Source organism: Oncorhynchus nerka, linkage group LG14, assembly GCF_034236695.1.
Source record: "Oncorhynchus nerka isolate Pitt River linkage group LG14, Oner_Uvic_2.0, whole genome shotgun sequence".
NCBI classification, from domain to species: domain Eukaryota; kingdom Metazoa; phylum Chordata; class Actinopteri; order Salmoniformes; family Salmonidae; genus Oncorhynchus; species Oncorhynchus nerka.
In genome coordinates, this window is record NC_088409.1 from 42523289 (window position 1) to 42539066 (window position 15778).

Here is a 15778-nt window from a genome sequence, read left to right on the forward strand (position 1 = left end):
ACGTTGAATAGAATTACGTCCTCCAAAATGGCAACCATTTGCCTGGAACTGAGTGACAAAAGTTTAGCATGTCAAATATTGCTGCACGAGCAGTTTGACAGGATTAATAGAACGTAAACGTAATTGGATGTTGCCACAATTCATTCCATTCATATGGGCTCAAAAGTATTGTTCATTTTGCAGCATATTTAGGGGCGAAGTGTTCATACCTAGTTCTGCCCAGGGGCATTAATCCAGACTAATGAAACGATCCTATCCTCTGTGGCTTTTTAATCTATTCACTGGGAAAGTAATTGACAAGCCACAGTATGTGCATTAGGATAGCTCCATCACCAAAGGACAGCTGTCACTGAAGCAATTAAAATGACAAAGTTTAATTAATTCTCTCTAGTTTTACCTGATATGAGACATTCACAATGAGTGAGCTTTCATTTCCAGGATAGTAATACCGTTTGGACGAGAGCGGCTAATTTGTCATTCAAAAACCACAAGCCATTGTGCTTTAATATGTCAGCATTTCACACAGAAATTAACACCACAGATTCAAAGCAAAACATAACATGAATTCTGCAATAACATAACAAGATACAAAATGACATTAATGAATTACTCTGGAACTAGATGCCAATTGCACAAACTCAGATAAGTCATTTGACATCCCACTTGTTGATCTGTTTATGAGTGATGTGCTATTTGGTCACTAATGTAGATGTCATATCAGATGAAGAGCTAGGCTAACCAAGTGTACCTAGCCCTACATACAGTAAGTGAAGGACTGCAACAAGCATGATACTTAGCAAGGCTTTTAGCTGAGCTTCTTGAAAAAAGACCAAGACACAATTAATTACGGAGCCAACTACCTCTGACACCAGGAGAGCCGGATCCCAATAACTTTTTAATCCACCTAAATGTCAAGGCAACGTTTACAGGTCTCCTCCCAGTCTCAAATGGCTGCCAAAAGGCCAGTGGTTAGTCATCTGTTTACTCCTGCAGCTGTTGGGTGTCATTGGGAGTCTGAAGGAGAAATCCCCTTGGTGACAGTTCCCCAAACCACATTATTCAGGTAGTTATCTGAGAGCAGGAGGAGACCAGAGGCTTGGTGTGCAGCTATGGCCCAGGACAACTGCACCAACGGACTGGATCTGAGGTGGGGGATAATTCACTCATCAAAAGCCTTGCGGTAATCATGCAGTAGTATATTACAGATAGAGGGTTTCATTTGTAGAAATGGTACCAGATAGAGCTTAGACTCGGACATGGCAACTATTGGACATGGCCCATCTAAAAGAGTGCAATTGAATTCATCCATATATTTCAAATAAATAATAATTAGCCATAACTCAAGTACAGTATAGTGTATTCCACAAAATGAAGACAAGAGTGTCCAATTTGGCAATATATTTAACTGATCTTATACAGAAAATGACTCTTTATAAAAATGGAAGACCCACTCAAATAAAATAATCGGAGACATTTGTCATCCAGTAGCCATGATGACAGATAACTGCTCTCAATTTACGAGTCAAATGTTAATGCTTATTTCTGTCAGCTTTGTTCATCCACATCATAAATCCCTGTTCACACTCCCTTATCACATGGGCCCCTCTCTTCATAGGAAACAAACCCCTATTTCTTATGAAGTACTTTGTCAAATCTTCCATTCCATTTTTTTCAGTTGTGTCAACAACAAACGAGTCTGTGTGCACGTGTACAGTACTAAAGACCCTGTAGTAGTTGACTAGTTAGATGTGCAATGCAAACCACATAAAGAACTCCACCTCAAGGTGCCTATCAACCTCATGAAGGACTTCTACTCCCGTTGTGTATCAGTGTAATTCCCAGACATTATTCTCTCACACAGGGATGACAATCACAGTGATGGTTCTCAGAGATGTTTCACAATCAGCTACAAGCATCACATTTGCCTAATGAAAGCTTAATGGCCAAATCGAATATCCAGCATCATTATCGTATAGTGTTATTACATCATCATCATCCAGAATTTGCGTTATTGATGTCAGAAGTGGTTGTTATAATGTGTGGAGAGTTGCCCCTGTAGTTTAATACATGTCCTCTGGCAAGCAGCACATTTTATGCTGTAACTTCCTTTGATTTCCTTGATTTAATGTTTTATAGCGAACAGAGTGGGGACTCTTTACTGTGTTTTTTTCTCACGGGGCAAACATAAATGCTTCTTTTTTGAATCTTGAAATAAACTTAGATCCATAATGAATGAAAGTCCTTCATTGAGCTGATTTACTCCACATTAACTTGTGTCGGATAGGATATAACTGATGGCAAGAGATTGCTATCAACATGGCATCCATGTCAGAGCTGAAAACCATTGCTAGCATTTCTTTTCTTTATCTCCTGAAAACAATGTACACTGAGCATACAAACACATTAAGAACACCTGCTCTTTCCATGATATAGACTGACCAGGTGAACGCTACGACTCCTCATTGAATCAGTAGGGGAGGAGACAGGTTAAAGAAGTATTTTTAAGCCTTGAAACAATTGAGACATGGATCGTGTATGTGTGCCATTCAGAGGGTGAATGGGCAAGACAAACAATTTAAGTGCCTTTTAACGGGGTATGGTATGTGCCAGGTGCACCGGTTTGTGTCAAGAACTGCAGCGCTGCTGGGTTTCTCACACTCAACAGTTTCCCATTTGTATCAAGCATGGTCCACCCTCCAAAAGGACATCCAGCCAACTTGACACAATTGTGGGAAGCATTCGAGTCAACATGGGCCAGCATATCTGTGGAACGCGTTGACACCTTATAGACTCCATGCCCTGACTAATTGAGGCTGTTCTGAAGGCAAAAGGGGGTGCAACTCAATATTATGAAGGTGTTCCTAATGTTAGGTATACTCAGTGTATATCTGTAGGAAGTGTTTTATTTGATGTATTTTTTTTTATAGAGTTGCTCTTATTAAATGTGATGTTGATGTTTCAATAATTCACTGAGACTGAAAAAGAAACCATTTTGAAAGGATCTGTATTTCCGGCTGTCATACAGATACAAACACGTAATGAAATAGATGGCACGTCTTAATGCGTTCTGACACTTTCCTTCACAGTAAGTCCACATCTACCTATTTCATTTCCCGCTTTGTAATCACCAGCGACAAACAGAAACGGACAATGAGAGAAAATGAAAAATGCTATTCCATCAACACACAGAGTTACATTAGAAGATCTAAACACTTTCTAATAGAATGAAGTGGGCTTTATGAGTTATTATTTACATAATGACAAACCTTCAGCGAGGGCTCCGGCTGAGTACTTTCGTATAGCTACTATAGAGGGTCAAAATACATGAGGAAAAAGTATGCCAAGCCAGGAAATGTTGTGTCCTAAATGCTCGTACAATGGCCATAGGGAAGGTCTGCTCAGTGTAGCGATCTCACAAGCAGCAGGGACGCATTAGCTTTAATAATACCTTTTAACAGTTCTGTTCCGACAGTAAAGCATCCCCCTCTGTTCTATTGAGGGCCGTGCCAGCCTAGCTCAAATCAACTGACACCTCTCAGGAGCGAATGCCCTGTCTGTCTCTGTTCCATTCCCTTAGCCGCTCAGCCAATCACCCGGTGGGGAGGTAGGGAGTATCGCTGTGGTAATTGTAATCCGGACACACTTTCTGCACCAGCTTGTAGTCGGTGCTGTAGAAGGAGATGTAGATGCAGATGACTTTGAAGGGCTTGGAGCACAGCCAGGACACATGGCTCTGGGTCTGCTCCTGGGGGCAGCTCTGCGAAGGGTCGTGGGAACACAACGACTTCCTGGTGCCCTTCTCCACCTTCTCGTACTCCACCCTGCAGTTGAACAGCTTGGTGTCTTTGGGCTCGAGGACCGTCGACTGCTGCAGCTGGAACTCCACGGCCTTGGTGGGCGGCACCAGACCCACCGACACGTTGCCCTGGCCCGTCGCGTTGTGGCGGAAGTAGACGCTGAACGTGCCGTTGCCGTGGTCTACGATCTTCCCGGTGATCAGCAGGTTAAGCTTCACTGTCTTGATGTTGGAGTGGAAGTCGCCCCAGCCGAACATCTTCTTGAACTTTCCTGTCTTGACGATGGGTCTCCTCTTGGATCGGGAGCGGGGGTCACGAAGGCTAGAGGTGTTGTGGAGCCAGTCCCAGAGCTCCTGTTTAGAGTATGGTTCCAACTTGTCATAGTTCAGATCCAGGCCAGACAGGTTCTTGTCATAAAAGGTCTGGGAGAGCAGGCGACTGATGGATAAGTCCTTGCTGGTGTCTGTTGTCCAGAGGTCCTTAGCTCTCGACTTTGGGCTCTCTGACTTCAGAACATCTGAACTTCCAGAAGCAGACGAATGGGCACTTGTAACCTGTGGAAAACAAAGAGATAATACAATCCTATTTCAATGATGGGACACAACAGGCATGCCGTGAATGGCTTAAACCATAAAAAAATAAGCCTGCTGTGTAGGATCAAAAGTTATATGTCCTTGATATGTCCTTGAATCTTTTGTTCTGCCCCTGAACAGGCAGTTAACTCACTGTTCCTAGGCTGTCATTGAAAATAAGACTTTGTTCTTAACTGACTTGCCTAGTTAAATAAAGGTCAAATAAAAAAAATGCCATTTTTGTGTTTTGTACCAATAGATCATACATGAACTGTAGATCTGAAATGGCAATAAAATCAATACCCATTTGAAATTCAGTGACGCTGAAGGTCATGACTAATGGATATAGAAATAATATGAGACAAATTCAGTGCATGACATAATTGCCTCATATTGAACAGTGTCTTTTATCAAGCGTAAGGACATTCCAATCCTGCCATACATATAGATGAATGAAGCGTTTATTCAGTAGCCTACAGACGTGACGCAACACCAGACTATTACCCGCTGAATGTACCCTGAACGGTTGATTGATGATTCCTTTACTCCGGCCCTCATAATAATACAGATGACAGGGCTAAGATTCCCACTGCACTTCACGAAGAATGGTGACAGTGATGGCCTAACCCCATCTGTGGAACGTGACAGCAGATCTATCTGGGCAAAGTCTTACATGTTGTACCTTTACCTCAGATCAATACTAGGAGAATAAGGTCTTCTCTCTTTCACAATGTTCACAGGATGACATTGCGGTAGGGTAGTCTGTGTATTGCAACAGTTATAGTGCGAATGCATGTTGGATTTGGACATAGAATACTTCATTTGAAAAATATCAAATCTTCTTATTTTTGGTGCTCAAGCCGAATTTAAATCTCATCTTTGTTTTGGGCCAAATTTGACTTCATATCCATGAACAGTGCAAAAGAATTGTGCAAAAACCTAATTATAAATCTGCCAACTTGATTTAATTTGACAGTTTTCTTCAACAATGTGTTATAAAGGGGGCACTATTTATGTATTGTTCACTTTAGTAAACTCTGGTTAAATAATCGCCTCCTTATAACGCACATTGTTGAAGAAAAGTTTAAAATTAAATCACACTGCGAGAATATAACGACGTTTATGGTATTTTTTGCACTTTGCAGAATTATTTTGCACTAAGAAAATGTCGCTGCAATGTTCTTTAACTTATACATTTGCCTTCTCCATCTAAAAAGAAATAGGGAAGGTTGAGTGGTTCAGTTTCATTGAATAGGAAGTATGAACCATCGTTCAAATAAGCCCCATTTATTTCCCAAGGCTTTCTCTTTCCTGATTCATTAGCAGTGGGCTCTCCAATGACCAAATGAAATATAGCTTTCATAGAGCTATAATTACCTGTGCTGCTAAATGACTGAAGCTCAATCTCAATGGATTCCCCCTACTCGGAAGGACTGCCAACCATTCCCCCCCCCCCTCGTTTAACCTTTATTTAACCAGGAGAAAGACTCAAGGTTAAAAGCATTTTTTTTTTTGCGAGGGCGACCTGGAAAATAAAATATTTAGTTTTCCCTTTAAGGATCTCACAACATATATCCCATTTAGTTGATTCAGACACGTTTCTCCTAAGCAATCATATGCACAATTCAATTTCAAAATGTTTCTTGAGAGCTAGCTTGGTCCTTGCGGTCTTGTCATGACGGTTATTATACTGGGTTCAACACTGACATGCAATTAGCTTTCATCTAAAGCACCTGACAGCCTGTGCAAACTGTCATGGTCGGGATTAGAGGGCCCCGTGTCACATTCGCAGAGACCCCAATTCCCGGATTATAACCAACCTGTAATCCACACTACAGAGATTAGGCAGATCAAGGCACTCCTGACTAAACCAACATTTACATCAAGGCAGCCTTGTCTGAGGAAACAGAGGAAAGGCCAAGATTACCTCGCTCTGTTTGAGAGCACGTGAGACATTATTTTCACATTTAGTTTCTTTTTTCCGCTGGTGTTAAATGGAGGTGGAGAAACAGGTTGTCACCAACAGCTATAACGGGGTGAATTTGAAAAGTTTGAGGCATTGCTCATCAGACAGTTCTAAATCTCACCTGTGGCCTCAAACAAACCAGAATTCCTGCACATGATTACAAAAATACTGGGATGATTTTATAATGGAGGACATACCCTGTTAAATACCCTACTGAGTCCTATTGAAAATACCCATAGACATAATGTGGTATACACAGTCGATGGATGTACCTGAATGTTATCTCTTCCTGTTAAGGAATCCTTTCCCTAGAGGGAGGAAGATACAGTCTGGTACTGTACAGTAGCTCCCCTTGTGATAAGGAGGATATGCTGTAGGTTAAAACCCCAATATAGCAAAAATGTCTTGTTCTGATAAGACAACCCTGGTAGCTAAAAAACACCTAGGAGAGACTATTAAAAATGTGTGAGCTTTCATTCACTGAAATGGTACTGCAGCTGGAACTCGTAGGGGGGGGGGGGGTTATAGGGCAGACTTGTCTCTTCCGACAGACTGTTACCATTTTAGCAACTAAATTGAGTGAATTCTGGGTGCTGCGATTAGCCGACACTTCCGGTTAAAGAGTCATTAGAGTTGGAATGGTTGGAACCGGCTGTCTCTATTCCGATTCAAAGCAACAATGTCGTCCATCTTGTTTGGGTAGTTTGGAGTTGTTTGTTTGCCATAGCTTGTCTCAGTATTTTGTGTTATAGTGGAACAAAATTGCACCATGTTGATGAATCTACATGAATCCAAGAATCATGGCCATTCCACCCATTCTATTTAGTATCTAAAGGATCTTCACTGACATGACATACTTCCCTTTCAACTCTCAGCTACCATATGTGCCTAAATGAATATCAGACAGCACCTTACAGCACTGGTCAATCAGAACCATTCAGAATCTGTGCGTCCGCAGGGACATGATTCCATCGTTCAGTGAGCAGAAGGGAATTGAGTCTAAGCGCAGTAAGACTGTACACATCTCCAGGGATATGTTTTAGGCCAGATGTGGCCTACTCTTCTCCTGGAGAGCTACTCTCCACAGGGTTTCGTTCTAGCCCTAATCTAACACTTGATTATACTAATCAGTAGCTCTCCTGGGGGAGCTGGCCATCACTCCTTTAGGGGATAGTTTGCTTGTGCTGATATCCAAATGAATCTTGGAAAATGTAGGATTTTCTTTCTCTGATGTTTTCATGGATCAGCTATAGCATTCTCAGAGATGAACAGAGATCAGCGTGAAATCACCAGAGTTACCTGAGGGGGTCAAAGATCACAGGCTTTAGAGTGAGGCATCTCAAGACATCTCAAATAGGTGTGAACTAGAATGGTAGACTATGAAACGTAGCAAACATAGGGCAGTATTGTCGTCGTGAGTTCTGTAGAGGATGAAAACGGTCAGCAGTTGGACTGAGGGTATTACCGTGGCAACAAAAAAATAGCCACTATTTTCTCCAACTCACCCAGAGGATAAATACATAATCACATTATTTCACACACGAGTTGGTTCAAAGGCGTCCAAAATAAGTTTGCGAGGTTCCCATGGGTCTGTCAATCTGTCGAAGGAGCTCGAGGCTTGAGCTTAGGATGCGCCGAGCACGAAACAATTATGAGCACCCCATTAAAGCATGGCGAAGCAATTTGGAGGCGAAGCCTGGAAAAACATTCACATCAAGTGGTACAATTGAGAGTAAACACTTTCTGTACATCCAACACTTCATGTTTACAGTACTGTAGTGACATTTTACATTTAACATAGTATTAGTTTAATATAAGTGCATCACTGAATAAAAGTGTTCCTTAAAAAAAAGGAAAGGCTTCATTAGTTCAAGGGATAAAATGATTAGCGAGCCTAGTGAAGTGTGAAATTGAGTTTATAATTTTAAAGACTGCGAATTCAATTCGATAATGGGAATTGTATAAATAATTATTCATAATTCACTTATTTCAATCACTATGCAAACGAAGTGCTGATAACCCAAGGTAACTATTGAAGATTAGTCAACTTTGTGGGATTAAGTTCAAATAATGTGTAAGAGACAAATTGGGCCTATTTCTCTTGCTTGTCTGTTGACAGATTTACCTCATGCAGGGTTACTACGTACCAGACGATTAACACAATTGGGATGTCTGTTATGGCAAACTGTTATGGCAAACTGTTATGGCATAACAATGAAGATATTATGTCAAGCTTATCAAAAGGTGAAATGTCAAACTTTTCAACTGAATTGAGTGACTCTAATGGGAGATTCATCGGAGTCGATTGATTAAAATTAGATCTACAACCAATCGGAATGTGAATGACAAAATGTTTCCCTCTGCACACAACACAATAGTACATCTACTAAAAACGATAGATGAGTAAGTACAGATGTAAAGGGAAATTTCACAAATGGTTCATCTTCATCATCTCCAGCACCACCCCATCAACATATGGGAAAATGGCGCTTTTCTATGTTTTGTAGTAAAAAGAAGATAGAGGAAGTGTTTTCAATGACATTATTGGTGTGCACCGTGTGATTTTAACCAATTATTAGCATGCATTGCCCACTAATTGTCTACTAATTGGTTGATGTCATCATTGGAAAGACTTATCTTCCTATGTCTTTTTTACTACAAAACATAGAAACGCTGCATTTTCGCACGTTGATGATGGGGTGGTTCTGGAGATAATGAATATGAAGTTGAAATATGGTGACATTTCCCTTTAAGAGTAAAAGCAAAGACTGGTGCTCTCCAATGTGCTGAAAAGCATACTCAAAATATATATGCAACATATACATTTACCAAACACTTGTGAGTAAAAAAAGTATTTGGAAAAATGCTATGGCACAGGCAACATCTGTACATTTAGCTGGTAGCTTAGAACACAAGATTTCAAAAGAGAGAAAATTAGATTTTTACTAGATAATTGACAACAAAAACTCAACTTACCATAGAAATGAGTGACAGGAGAACAACGCACCAACATGTGGACTTCATTCCTCTTGGTAGACCTTCACTTTTCATGCCTACCTGTACGCAAATCCCTTTCTTGAAAAATAAAATAAAATGGACTATGTAAAAATGCCACAACTAGAGATAAATGACAAAGGGAAACCCGAAAAAGACCCTGGAGAAAATAGCAGGGATCAATCTTCAGATTGACTGAGGGCTGAAAATCAAATGCTCTGTCTCTGTTTTGTCTATTGGAAGATGTGAATGATACGTTCTTTGTTGCAGGATTAGTGGCGGTGTTGCGTGAATGGTAGTGCTTGTAGGTCTGATTGTGAGTGTTATGTGATGTTTTATAGAGCGGGAGAAAGAGAAGGGAGAAAGATGTAGAGAGAGAGAGAGAGAGGGATAGAGAGAGGCAGGAAGAGGGGAGAGAGAGAGAGAGAGATAGAGAGAGGGGCGAGAAAGAGTGAGAGAGGCAGGAAAAGGGACAGAGAGAGAGAGAGAGGGGTGAGAAAGAGAGAGAGAGAGAGAGAGAGAGAGAGAGAGGCAGGAAAAGGGACAGAGAGAGAGAGAGAGAGAGAGAGAGAGAGGGGCGAGAAAGAGAGAGAGAGAGAGAGAGAGAGAGAGGGGCAGGAAGAGATATAGAGGGAAAGAGACTTCAAGAGAGCCTTGCAATATAACTTTTCATTTGTGTCTTGAGAGACATCTAGTGGTACATCTAACATAATGGACAGTACACTAGAAAGGCATTCATCAACATTTTCATTGTAACTTAGTATGTTTATAACACTTTCTTCATTTATTTTTAGTAATACTTCCGATACAATCTCTACAAAATGACGGAGTCTTATCTTTTTGTACAACACACAGCTTGCTTCAAGAGAACCACCATCAGTAATAGCATACACCCACTTTGCAATATTCAAACTAAACATTTGTGTGCAATACAAAATAAATGTACACATATGTTGATCTTTTTTTTTTTTTTCGCTCCAAAAATTAAAAAAATATTTAAAAGGAAAACTGACAAAAAAAAAGTAAACATTCTCCTCATCAGCTGCTCTTCTAGCAATCAGGCAGACTGGTCGAATTCTGCCACTGTAGAACAACGGCGTCATATTTCCTCTGTATTCATATACTGTAATGACGGCTGCTTAGATGGACCTCGATATATATATACAGAATATATGATGTGATATTGTACGCCGGGAGAACGACTGCATCATTATAATATGTCTAAGGGCACCTATGATATGGGTCATTGTGAAAAAAGGACATTTAAATCGTCTTGTTCCTAGAGCCTTTTGTCCTAGAAAATGGTGCCGTTTAACTTCTATCCAAATTCATCAATCACCAAATTCATCAGTCATTCATCCCATGAATCAATGACATACAGTTTAAACCTGTGCTGCACCCATTATTAAATATGTTGGTTTCATGAATGTATATGGTACTGTAGATAGCTGATCATTGACACAATAAGGCAGAAGTCAGAGTTGCGTGACATTAGAAATTAGATAAAAATACAATAGTAGTCACACACATCGTTTTAGCTTTAGAGGGGTTTTGTTTTTTGCGAAACAAGTTATCTAAAAAATAAGAAAATCCATTTACCCATTTATCTTCCATGTACATATGGGCTATGTTTCATATTTAGAACATTTAAACCATTGGACATATCTCATTGTAAGCAAGAACAGAATCAATGGTCCTCATTTAAGTCGTCTGTTCAATTTCATTCGGGCATAGAGAGGGACAATACCAAACAAACTACAGTATATAGACCACAAAAGATACTGGACCAAAAACAAAACGAGTTCTGACAAAATAAAATCTATACATATTTACTATTGATTCACACCCCCTGTGTTATAGAATGTGGACATCATCTCCAGTTATCATGTATCCATGGCCTTGAAAATGCCCATTATTTTCACATTTAGTTTCCAACTGCATTTGGTTGTGTCTTAAGAGAGGCAATGTTCTATGGCAATACAACGTATAACTCATCATGTGCATATCATGCTGCACTAATATAGTGCAATAATAGTGCCTGAAACAAAGCAAAAGGGAGACAGGCAATAGATCCAGTAACCAGGGATTGTTTCTCATCTTGTGTTCTCGGTCTGTATATGTTTATCCTTCAAGATAGGCCTCTGTCTAGGAATCAACCGGAAACCAAAAGTATCTCTTTGTTTGCGACCGAAGGAGATTTCAGTCAAAATCCAGAAAGGAAATGAATCCAAGCCTTTTCATGGAGATTTTCCTCCCCTTCCCTGCGGTAACTTTTGGCAACGTGCGAACCGCCAGTGCATCCTAAGCCTCCAGCTACTCAACGTTTCAGTGACGAGCAGAAAAACACGGCAAGGAAATGAGCTTGTGCTGTTTTTGTTCAAAGACAGAAAAGTTTGTCTCTTCGCAGCAGCCCTTCCGTTTGAAAGCAAAAAATGGGCAAACAAAAAAAAAGGCATTTTCCTCGTAGTGAGTGGAGGCTGTGAAGGCTTTTGTTTAAGGACATATCACAAAAGAAAATGGAAAAGGAGAACTGCTGCTTGAAATGGACTAAACCCAAATATGTCTAAGTGGAGAAATGTTTCCTCAATTCCAATCTCAAATTAACACATGAGGACCCAAAATGGATTCAAGATGGCCGTTGGTCTTCTTCTTCTGATCTGCAAGATGAAAACATCCCTGTCCTTCCTATGATGGGATATGTCTCTTTGTTTTTACGGCAGGTGGGGCAGGTCTCTGGAGGACTAGGCTACCCCAGAGTCCTACATGTCAGCGTCCCCATCATAGGCTAGGGTGAGAGGTTTCAATCGGTTGTTCATTTGCCTCTGTCTCTTTGGTTTCTTTGGCTTTTTGCTAAGGGGAAGAGAAGACAACAGGTTACTACCCTGCCTTACAATCTATACACTACAGTGCAAGTAAAACACCAGCAGCACTAGAAAGTGGCTATTACTATTATGTCAGTTCTAACATATCGCTGCGATTGTTCCAAATGAATGATATCTCTATAAAACGGACATTTCGGGAAAAGACATGGGCATATCAAAAAGATAAAAAGCAAGTTAAAAGGTATTAGTATGTTAATTTGCATTAATATCTGTGGCCATGCTTCACTTGACTTATATGGCTCTGAGCTATAAGGTACCTTTTGTATTGGCTCTGACAGTGCAAGAATATTACAGAGCTATTTAGCAAACATCACCATCCTAGGAAAAGAGAAGCACTATTGTTGTCCTGCAATTGTTAATGCCTCAAAAGATGCAGGTGTAAACGCTTACTTCTACTGCATTTGTCCATATTTCTTGATGGTAACGTGAACTTGATCATCCTTAATAATTGGTGTTCCGTGTATAACAAATGTGAGCACCGAAATAAATGTGTGTGACAATGTATGGTAAATAGAGGATAAACAGGGATGAGATGGTAGAGGGGATTTGATAAAAGCAGGGGAATGTTGCTCCTGCTCTAAAATATAGTAGCTATCTGTCATGGCCACCAGAGGGCAGTATAACATCATCATTGTGCGATTTTACATTCAAGAAAACAAATAAGTCTTCAGGAAAAGGTCAGAATGAGTCTTAATAGGGGTTGAATAAGTCAATGATGGTTACATTAGTTGTCACTAAGCCTGGTCACAGATTTTGTTCCAGGCCAAAACTAACACTTCTAAATGAGCTAATCTTCATCTTGAGATGTTGATTAGTAATTGGGTGTGTTAGGGTCTGGAGACCACTGCCCTAATGGTTTAGGTTAATTATTTGGTGAAGGTAAGCTCATCCTAAAGTCGGAAGCCTACTTACGACCAGGTTCTATCCGGAGCCTACCACCTACAGTATGAGGGACCCATAGAAGGTGATTTCCTGGGACTTCACCTGCACTAGCAACTTCACACAGCTGGTCAAGCGGGACACGTCATGTGACACTGGTGGAGGGGTCACAGGTCAGGGGTCAATGATTGGCACTGCAGCTACTTGTAGAGCTGCCTCTTTTTCCTCTTTAGCCGCTGCTTTGGCCGCTGCTTTGGCCGCTGCTTTGGCTACTGCTTTGGCCCAACTCTTGGCAATCGGGGCAGGTATAAGTCAACTCATGTGCATTTTGACCCATCCAGACCACCGTCCCATTGGCGTTGGACTCAGTGGCCTGAAGACGGCGGCGGAGGACACTGTAACTGCTGCTGGCGACAGATGGCATGAAGAAAACAAAACAAACAACAACAAAACAATAAATAAACCAAAAAGATGGGGGGGGGGATGAACCGACTAACAACTAAATGAAAAGGTTCAAAATCTCAAATCTAATCGGACCCCCCCCCCCCAAAAAAAATCACTACGGGGATTTTGAATGAATGATGAAGGGATGGATGAGTAAAAAAGGACAAGATCAGAGCGGACTCACCAAGCTAGGTATATCATAGACACTATGAACATGAGCAGTACCAGGGCTCCCGCTGTTACACCATATACCCACATCTTCAGCTTGCCATCTGTGGAGGAGGGAGAGCTGTCAGTTCAGCTGGCTACGTGGCTGACGGTGTCCGTAACACAATCAGAATTGGGAAGAACAATTCATTTGTCAAGCACTTTGCCCACGCATCAAGCAGAACTGGATTCTGGAAGGAACACAAAGGTTGGTGATGGCATCCTTTTGAAAGAAGTCTTCAGAGCTTCCACTTAGTTCCGCAATTTACAAAATGGACATGTTTGGACATGCAATGCAAGGCAACATATGCCCGTTTCCATTCATTTCTGGCTTTGTAGATGTTGATCTGAATTGTGGTTTGAAGGACATGTCTAGACAGTCTCAACCTGTCAAAAATGGTAAGAGCCCAAGTTCCACTTACTGCCTCAGTGACATGCAGCACTCTAACCAGAAAGCACTATGGGGTTAACCAAGCATTTTGCTCTTTAGAAATGTTAAATCAGTTCATATTAGCTAAGAGCACACAAGAAAATAGCATAATACATAGTATCTCCTGTATTGGCTACAATCCTGCTGAAGCATCTAGCCAATCATCAGCCAAGTGCTTCCTTTTCAATTCATGCACTTCTTTAGCAATGATGAAAGAGTAGCAGAGACACATTTTCCTCTGATCCATACTGGTCCTCCCATCACTTCACATTCTTGCTATATCTACTATTGTCAGAAGTGTGTGCAGAAATGCAACTCTCATAAACCAAAAGCCGTAAAGGCTATTTACTGTGGTCGGTGTAGCTTCACCTGTAAGAAATAATGCCCCTGCAGCATCTCTCTCATTTTCATGGGTTTACTTTTTGTACCCTGCACCTGCAAGTTACTGAACGTGTGTTCACTACATCTAGGCTAGTCACGTAGCTGGTTCACCTGGTCCAAAGGGCTGCAGGTACCAGGTGCGTCCGGTGCGTCCAGGCTGTATGGTGGCAGGCAAGGTGGGGTTGATGGCACGGCTGGTCTTCACGTCAGTCTTCTTGTCCCCGGCTGTGGGGATCTCCAGAATGGGTATGGGGGTGCAGTGGTCCAGCTGGCCACTGGAGGACATCACCTCTGTGTAGCCCTCCTTGCACATACACACGCCAGCCTAAAGAGGGCAGTGTTACACAAATACAGTTCACTGCTGTTTTCGAATATGCTAATATCTGTCACATCCTTGCTTCCTCTGTCCTTGTTTCCTCAATTCCTTTCAAAGCTAATTGGAGGAGGAGGTCAGAGGGAGGGACCTTGGATCCTCTCCTTTGATGCACTTTGAAAGGAATTGAGGAGACAAGGATGGAGGAAGCAAGGATTTGACAGGTATTAATGCTTTTAGACACAACCACGGTTGTCAGCTTGTGGCTGACATGCTAGAATGGACTGAAGTGCAACGCGTTCAGAGCACAAACCTAATCTGAACCACTCTCACTCAACAGACTACCCGTGAACAGCTCACCTCAGTGCAGAAGGACATTGGCAATTGGCACGGCGGGTCACAGGAGTTGTTGTCGTCCCCTGGAGGATTGATATGGGGGCATCCTCCTGTAGGTCAAAGGTCACCAAAGAAGGATCAGATGGCATGTGATTGGTAAGATCTTTAGGCTTTGATGTCAACTCTAATAAGGCCTATGGAAAGAAGTGCATTAAGGCAAGCACCATTGAAGATTTAGCAGTGCCTACCTGTGACGTTGAGTCCATCAGAGCGCTGACACCAGGTGACGCGAGAGGAGCCTGACCACGTGCTGCTCATCCACTTGTACTCAAAACACTCCCCATCTGTAAGAGCACAAGACATAATGATCTCGATGAGCCATTAAGCCAGGTACAGAACAGAGCCAAATTGAATTCAGATCAGTTCTACTGAATTAAACGGAACTTCATTGAACAGAGGGTTGTGGTTCCAGTTTTACATTCTGGATGAAAGGCTCAGGCTTTTGCTAGATGGCTATGCATGAACGCTGTTAATGTTTTATCAATATCTTCATCAGTGCTCCAAGTGACCCATAGTC

At 41.5% G+C, this 15778-nt stretch overlaps 2 protein-coding genes across 2 annotated transcripts in view; both read right to left on the minus strand.

Moving 5' to 3' along the window:
- Positions 1-3017: 3017 nt before the first annotated feature.
- Positions 3018-9636, minus strand: LOC115142052 (neurexophilin-1-like). Its single transcript, XM_029681530.2, has 2 exons — positions 9312-9636; positions 3018-4351 (listed from the first exon to the last, which is right to left on the minus strand). The coding sequence occupies exons 1-2, from the start codon at positions 9384-9386 to the stop codon at positions 3590-3592; spliced, it is 837 nt and encodes a 278-aa protein (XP_029537390.1). The 5' UTR covers positions 9387-9636; the 3' UTR covers positions 3018-3589.
- Positions 9637-10088: 452 nt separating this feature from the next.
- Positions 10089-15778, minus strand: part of LOC115142242 (thrombospondin type-1 domain-containing protein 7A-like) — a 104022-nt gene continuing 98332 nt past the window's right edge. Inside the window, exons 25-29 of the mRNA XM_065000087.1 lie at positions 15450-15545; positions 15226-15311; positions 14664-14877; positions 13719-13806; positions 10089-12179 (exon numbers count right to left, since the gene is read on the minus strand). Coding sequence (XP_064856159.1) covers positions 12089-12179; positions 13719-13806; positions 14664-14877; positions 15226-15311; positions 15450-15545 — 575 coding nt within the window. The 3' untranslated portion in view covers positions 10089-12088. The remainder of the gene's footprint in view (positions 12180-13718; positions 13807-14663; positions 14878-15225; positions 15312-15449; positions 15546-15778) is intronic.